Raw genomic sequence first — 8,640 nt, forward strand, 5'->3', positions numbered from 1 at the left:
CTAATTATAAAACTCCCAAAAATAGGATATTTCCCAAAATGACGAGATTGCAATAGCGACAAATATCTCTGTTCCACAATTTTTATTTATTACTTCAATTGACCTAACCACAAAAGAGAAAAAAAACCTTCCTGTTGTGTATGAACATTGGCTTGAAATTTAGCATCTTTCCGATTTATTGCAGGAGAACATACACACCTTCAATTGAGCTCTCACTTTATGGTTGACCAATAAATGAATATAGCCTGCTACACACATTAGAGGAAGACGAAATGCAAACACTCTTTTCAACTGTGCAGCTATCCCACACATGGCTATCGACTACGGAACATAACGGTCGAAATACTGCAGGCTTGTCTGTTATAAATGAATACAGATTTACAATACAGTAATACAGCACCTCTAAACAAAATCGCAATTAAAAAGTTTGCCGTTAGGTTAGGTCCCAAAAAAGTTATCCACGGCCAGACCAATTTTATAATCAAAATGTATGATCAAATAATTAGGCCTACGTCGAATAATTATTAATTATTATTTATCAAGGTCTATATATCAATATAAACGGTTTGCTGTGAGAAGAGTTGTAGAGATACTTTATCTCTGTACCTAAATTATGCAAAATGTGTTATAAACTGAAGTAGTAACTTGTGTTAGCCATTACAACACATGCATAGAATAGTTTCATTTAAATTCCAGAGCAAACATTGTATTTTCATTTTATCAATTGAATCAAAATTATTTTCTCCAATACCCCCAAGCCATAAGACCCCTGAACAGCGAATCAAATGTCTACCCAGACTATTTGCATTGTTACCCCCATCCCCTGTTTTACGCTGCTGCTACTCTACTCTTGATCTATGTATAGTCACTTTAACTCTACCTACATGTACATATTACCTCGACTAACCGGTGCCCCCGAACATTGACTCTGTACCGGTACCTCCCGTATATAGCATCGCTATTGTTATTTTACTGCTGATGTTTAATAATTTTTTTACTTATCTATTTTTTACTTATTTTTCTTAACTCTATTGTTGGTTAAGGGCTTGTAAGTAAGCATTTCACTGTAAGGTCTACACTTGTTATATTCGACACATGTGACAATAACATTTGTTTCTGCATTGCTTGCTGTTTGGGGTTTTAGGCTGGGTTTCTGTATAGTATTTTATTACATCAGATGATATAAAAAGGTCTTTATAAATACTTTTGATTGATTGATTGATTCAACAGACTTAGATTTCCCCTCTGCAATACATTAGCTTTGTAAACCAATAGGCGTTCTGTCCTATACCGCTAGGGGGATCTCTGCTCTCATATGTGTGCCAGTATCGTTCAGTTTAATAACGGAGTTTTGCTGTCTGTGCTTGCCTATCGTCTCATGACCACATAACACTATTTGTGCCCGAAAGTTAATAATAACTGTTTATAAATATGTTGCAGTAGGCCTACCTGTTGACATTGTAATCAAAACAAATCCATGCCTATACACGGATTAAGCTAATACTTTCAATATATATTTGTACCTTTATTTTACTAGGCAAGTCAGTTAAGAACAAATTCGTATTTACAATGATGGCCTACCTCGGACGACGCTGGGCCAATTGTGCGCCACCCTATGGGATTTCCAATCAAGGCCGGATGTGATACGGCCTGGATTCGAACCAGGGACTGTAGTGACGCCTCTTGCGCTGAGATGCAGTGCCTTAGACAGCTGCGTCACTCGGTAGCCCAACTAAATTGTGCTTGTCAGTCTGAGAGATTAAATGGTAAGCCTTTGTTTTAGGTGTGGAACATAACATAGTTGGAATTTTATTTTTAGAATGATACTTTTATGGCCGGAACTTCGTTCTAAACCATTATAGGCTACCATTAATTTACTTTAGGTTCCCTTACGGAAACATGCAGTTTAAATAACTTTTTATATAAGGTAGACATTTACTTTTGGAAATAAGACAATAATCTAATTATTTTGTTATGCAATAATCGCAACAAATAGACCTACTGATCTCCTACTCTTCGCTATTAATCCTCAATATTGATGTGCTGTGCATCAGGCCTGTGCATCAGTTCTTGTAGTAGGCTAGGTTAATTACCTTATACGGACAGCTTAGGATTCAGATAATGTCATAATCGGTGGCTGAGGTAGCAGCGTCTCCAAATATGTGTTTTTAAAACAAGCACATGCATTAACATAGCCGTCACAAAACAAATGATGCGGCACAGCATTTGCAGGGTGTATCAAGTAGATGAATGTGATTTGTGATGATATCGGTTGCATATGCGTTCTCACTCACTGGCGCAACACAGGCCTAGGCCATAACTGTCTTTCATGCAGTTTTCAAATGTAGCCTATTTTAATTATTGGTTATTGCTCGTAGAACCGACATTTATTCGTTAAATATATTAAATTATGTATTGGTGGTTTGCAAACTAATTTGCTATAACAAAATCGACGATATAGGTTGCAGAGATAATACCACAAACTTTAGAAAGGACGTGCTCATGGCCTTGTTTGTTTACTCCCACTGGTTTCCAGAGCTGAAAGAAAGTGTTGACAACCAGTCCGTTCCTTACGTGATGCGATATGGCTGCTCAGGAGTATCACATTCTCTGTACAACAGCTATAGTCTCCGGGAAAGTTGGACTCATCACATCATCAGGATGCAAGATTTTTTTTTTTTTTTGCACATGTACAATTTAGCAGACACTTTTCCAGAGCGACTTACATGAGCAATTAGGGTTAAGTGCCTTTACTCAAGGGCACATCAACAGATTTTCACCTAGTCAGCTCGGGGATTCTAACCAGAGACCTTTCGGTTACTGGTCCATCGCTATTAACCGATACCTGCCACCCATCATATTACGCATAGATTAGATATTTGCGTTGCTGGTGCTTATAGGCCTACACAGTTTACCTTTCTTAATTTTTGCAAACCTAAAATGAAATTACACGACTTTTTAAACTATTTTCACTTGGCAATGATATACCAAACGTATTGTTGAAATGTAACTTATCGAACATATTTGGACTATAGGCCTACTAAAAAAAACTTTCATCGTGCTTTGTCCCACTCCCCCCTCCCCCTCACTTCAGAAATGGGATCAAAATGAAGTGCGTTACTATAACAGCACAACATATTATTATTGTTATTATTGTTGTTATTGCTATTATATCGGCTTTATTGTTTTGATTAGATGTTAATAATAGCAGGCAAAACTATTAAGAAAAATCCGAGGTAGCCAATCGTCATAGCACTATCTTAAATCATCAATGACTAATCACCAAACAACATACTGGATATCATACCAACACCATGACAGGACCAAAATATCGAAAAGAACATGATTTGTTTAATTGTGTTATTATAGGACAACTACAACTGTTATAGGCCGACAACTCCGTTATTTTTGGATATCTTTGTGTAATCTCTATTTAATTTTTTTCTTCAAACACATGATGTTGGCTTGACATTTCTAACGAATGCCACTAATATTTACATGAATGTGCATCAACAGTAAGTCTAGCCAACAAAAGTCACCTTGTGGGAATTCACAAGGCTCTCAGTTTCCACCACTTCTTTCGCTCTGTTGCGCTCGTTTTTTGGTGAATTTGTCTCGGCGTACGTGCACCTTCGTTCACGTGTGTGTGTGTCCCATATGAGTTTACCTAAATATACAAATACAAATACACAAATAGACAAGCTCTCTAAACTGGTTTGACCTGGAACTGGTCTGAGCTGAGCACTGTGAGAACCATATATCATGTCCAAAATTTAGGCTACTCGTTCTCGCAATACTTTTACGCATCTTGACTAAAGTAATACATTTGAGTTTGAATGTCAGATTTCAGATTAAATCAATGGAAAATTGATGAAAACGATGCTTTATTCGACTCCAAGGTGCACCCTTTGTTCTTGTAGATTTATGACCATATTTGTATTTATTAAAGATCTCCATTAGGCAGCAGTTCTTCCTGGGCTCCCGCAACATTAAGGCAGTTATATACAATTAAAGATATGACAAAACATTACATTTCATGACACTTTTCACAACACATTAACTGTGTGCCCTCAGGCAACTACCCCCCCCCCCCCCCCCTCCACGTGAACCTTGTTACCCGTCAGAGGGATTTACTAGTATGACGAAAATTATTATTAAAGGTCTACTGTACGTTTTGATATGTGGTTAAAGTAGTAGACTTTAATAATAATACTATTAATACAAGGCCTACTTATATACTAGGCCACTGTACTAGGCCTACTACTACTAATCGTAGGCTAGCCTACTACTAGGCTGATAATGGTAGGCCTAATACTAATAATTATGATATGTTTGTGGTGTTTGCAACGCCGCATATCCTATAAATAAAATATAAGGGGTACTTCTTGAAACGATATGTCGAAACCATTACGCTTGAGCCCAAGATGGAGATCTCGCTCTCCAAGTAGCTGACCGCCGGGGCTTGGATTTATTTGAACTCTAAAAAGATGGAGGGGAAACAAACAGAATTAAATATGAATTAAGTATAATATTTGAATGCTGCCTGAACATTTAATAAGGACCATGAACATAGGCTTCATGCCGTTTTGCTACGGTGGAGACAGGTAACCTAAATCTTCCTCCATATAAAAATGTCACAGTCATGTCCATTTTTCAAACATAAGATGTCTAATATCCACATTTGAATAGAAGGCTACTTATGCTTGAGACATAAAGTAGTACCTTTCTTCGGCCGCTACATTTCTGTGATCCTCTTGTGTTTTTTTCCCAACGAAATGTAAACAAACTTTAAAGACGGAGAGATATGTTGAATCAGCAATCTGGAAATTTCAAGAGCAGTGAAATGGATTAAGGTTATGTGATCCATTTTCTTGGTATGATTTTGGTCCGAGAAATAAATCCTTTGTTGATAAGGATGAGCCCATTCTGCGTTGCATTGGTGAACGTGTGTATCCTTGCGCACTTAAGCAACTGCTAAGAACTACTCTGTGATTGGCTGGAAGAAGGGAGGACGCGTTAATACTTATGGTGCTGTGGTTGGCTGTAGTCCGTAAAGGTTCAACCAATTTTTTTTTACAGCGTAGTGTCTGTGGCTCCATAATTAATTGTAGCTATCTGTCTCCTATCGATGTGTTGTAAAGAACATGAAATAGTTTTTATTAGCAGAGTTGCCGGTGTAAGATATTGAGATATAACTGTGCTGCTGCTTATTGCCATTTGACCTTGCGTGTGATGTTGGATATGGGAGAACGGAAAGAAGTGAAAATGATTCCTAAATCATCTTTCAGTATAAACAGTCTGGTGCCTGAAGCCGTCCAAAGTGACAACCACCACAGAACCGTGTCAGAAGAAGAGGGGAAGAGCCCTTTACCTTCTCTAGTGCAAGATGCAAAGTCAGAGAACATTTGCACCAAAAGTGACAATTCGTCCAATGAAACCACTTGCATGGACGAAAAGGAAAAACAGGAAGAGAAGAAGGATAGCAAAGAGGGAGAGAGCGGTGGGAAAGACGGTGAAAAGAAAAACGGCAAGTACGAGAAACCACCATTCAGCTATAATGCTTTAATTATGATGGCTATTCGGCAGAGTCCGGAGAAACGACTAACTCTGAACGGTATTTACGAATTCATTATGAAGAATTTCCCCTATTACCGGGAGAACAAGCAGGGTTGGCAGAATTCCATCAGGCATAACCTTAGCCTAAACAAATGTTTTGTTAAAGTCCCGCGGCACTATGATGACCCGGGTAAGGGGAACTACTGGATGCTTGACCCCTCGAGTGACGATGTGTTTATCGGTGGGACAACAGGCAAACTTCGCCGGAGATCGACCACATCCAGGGCAAAGTTGGCTTTCAAGCGGGGTGCTCGTCTTACTTCCTCTGGGTTGACCTTTATGGATAGAGCCGGCTCTCTATATTGGCCAATGTCACCATTTCTTTCGCTTCACCATCCGAGGGCCAGCAGCGCATTGAGCTACAATGGGACATCATCGGCTTACCCTAGTCATCCTATGTCCTACAGTACAATGTTGACTCAAAACAGTTTGGGGAACAACCATTCTTTCCCTTCTTCCAATGGCCTAAGTGTTGACAGACTTGTGAATGGAGACATTCCGTATGCCACTCATCACCTAACGGCGGCGGCATTGGCGGCCTCTGTGCCATGTGGTCTATCAGTGCCCTGCTCCGGGACATACTCTTTAAACCCATGTTCGTCCATAAACCTCCTTGCAGGACAGACCAGTTACTTTTTCCCCCATGTCCCGCATCCATCAATGACCTCCCAGAGCAGCGCTTCGATGGCGGCCAGGGTTGCCTCCTCCTCCTCCTCCCCGCAGGCGCCCTCATCTCTTCCCTGTGAGTCTTTAAGGTCTTCGCTACCAAGTTTCTCTTCAGGACTTTCTGGAGGACTTTCTGATTACTTCACACATCATAATCAAGGGTCAACTTCAAATCCACTTATACACTAACAAAACATCCCTCGGGAGCAAGACTGTAAGTGAACATTTTACACCCGTTTACATTCTAAAACATATAAAGAAAAGATAAAGTAAACAAAGAGAAAAACATAATGAAAGCAGCCAGAACTGAAGTCCAGGTATTTTTTTGTAATATTCTGCATTTATTTCTGTGTACGTAGGCATATGTCATGTTTCGGGGAGTTGTTTATTATTCCACCGTCAGCAACGTGCAATGTGATAACAAAAAAAATAAGAGTAAATGTAGGTTTTGGACTGAGAGGCATTACCTTAGAATGTGTATTTAAATAGTCTGCAGATTTGCCTAATTTTAATATTAAGAATATCTAATACCATCACATCAACCACCAGTCTCCATGTTTGCAGTATTATCACGTATCATGAGTGCACTGGTGGAATATGATTTTTGCAACAACAAAAAAAATAACACTAATTTGTATTATTTTTCCTTTTGAAATAAATGTGTTTTTAAATGCAGAATAACCATACCAACCCATGGCTCTTTGTTATTTTGTCCTCTCCCATAATGAACAAATTAGGCTAGTACTTTATGACATTCATTTATATATTACATTTTCACAATACTGTTATACTTTATAGACCAAAGAATGGGTTTAGAAAAAATACTTGAGAATTTCAGTATTCAGCACCAGAACAGATTCAGAAGGGGACAAAATGAATGAATGCCTTTAGCTTGTGTTGTGCATATTTTACTGAATGTGGTCACCACCAGACCACATCCTTTTGTACTTAGTGAACTGTCAATACCTATTGTAATTATAGGTTCACTTCGCGAACGTGTAACCCGTGTTGAGCAAACGCCTCATGCAAATATGGAGTGATTGTTTATGTTGTCTTTAAATTTCATGGTTGTGATATTGTGGTCTTATTCCCGTGTTTTGTCGCTAAAACTGTCAATCGAACAAAATAAAATAATAGGTTACGTCCATATCTGATGAAAAGTTTTGTCTTTTTTGTCATTCCGAATATTAGTACGTTTCGGTAGGTTGTTATGTTGCATGTGGTTGTTTATTGGACTACTGTGCAGGCAACACTGTGTGTGGAGGACCTAGGCCTTGACCGTGAAAGGCCTCCTCGGGTCAGCGTTTGGCTTTGAGAACCAACTGACAAAAACAATGTTTACCCTTTCTTTGTCTCCCTTATTTTCACCACTTGGTACATAGTATGTGTTTGTTAAAGACAAACCAGGCCTACCCATGTTAAATAAACTGCTATCACACATTAGCAATCGTGTGGCAAAGGGATGGATAAGATGAAACATCTAGTAGTAGGCAGAATGCACGTGACTGACTATTCATGGTCTCGTGCAGGCTGTTTTTGATTCGGTTTAGCCCTTTAGCACTTATTAACAGTAACCGCTGGTGTTTGTGTGGTTGTGTATTTGTCCTTCATCTCCCTCATATCCTCTATATGATGAGTATTGATTTATTCACTTCGGGGGCATTACATTGTTCAAACTCAGACCAGGCCATATAGGTCTACATGCGTTCCTAAAGCATTTCTTTGTAATGGTAGGCTAAATGAATAATAAGGAAATTCATGACTATTTAAATGCCTGTGCAGCTATAACCTGTAGAATACGTTTTACTTAATTGTTTATTTTATTGTATTTCTCTTCATCCGAAGTGGTAGTAGGGCATACATAGCACAAATAAAACACCACAGAAGCGTACATAGCCTACCTTTCAACGCTGTGCGGTCAGTAATTTGTTCATTTCCTAAAGAGGCCTCGTGTTAAATGAGTATGCAACTGTAATGCAATAACCTTACTGCTTTTCACAATGGACTAGTGCAACTCAATATCTCCTCGCTAGATGTTATCGTTCAAATGTTAAATGGGGTGACCACTCAAAAGGCAATGAGGTCGGGTTATATCTTGAAGAAATATATATTCTTAAACTATGGAAATATATACAGTGTACGTGCTCCAAGAAACAATATGATACATTTGAAGCAGAAATGTTGTTTCCCACACAAAATATCAGATAATATCTACATTTATTCACAGTTTGATAATAAATGAAAGAAATCCTAAACGGTGGACATACCATATTGTTAGGCTATTTAAAATTTAGGCTACGCCAATAGGCGTATACAGAATACGAAGAATCAAATAAAAGGCCTAACAATATGGCAATG

The 8,640-nt window shown here is 38.6% G+C and overlaps 1 protein-coding gene across 1 annotated transcript; it reads left to right on the forward strand.

Annotated features, from left to right (window-relative positions):
* The first annotated feature begins 5,045 nt into the window (after positions 1-5,045).
* Positions 5,046-7,431, forward strand: LOC115139016 (forkhead box protein G1-like). The gene has a single exon (XM_029676191.2). It carries the CDS (start codon positions 5,233-5,235, stop codon positions 6,469-6,471), a length of 1,239 nt encoding a protein of 412 aa, XP_029532051.1. The 5' UTR covers positions 5,046-5,232; the 3' UTR covers positions 6,472-7,431.
* The last annotated feature ends 1,209 nt before the right edge of the window (positions 7,432-8,640 follow it).

Source organism: Oncorhynchus nerka, linkage group LG12 (genome assembly GCF_034236695.1).
Source record: "Oncorhynchus nerka isolate Pitt River linkage group LG12, Oner_Uvic_2.0, whole genome shotgun sequence".
NCBI classification, from domain to species: domain Eukaryota; kingdom Metazoa; phylum Chordata; class Actinopteri; order Salmoniformes; family Salmonidae; genus Oncorhynchus; species Oncorhynchus nerka.

Bases quoted from the DNA above. Each gene is read 5' to 3' on its own strand.
- LOC115139016 (XM_029676191.2), top strand. From the start codon at position 5,233: ATGTTGGATATGGGAGAACGGAAAGAAGTGAAAATGATTCCTAAATCA.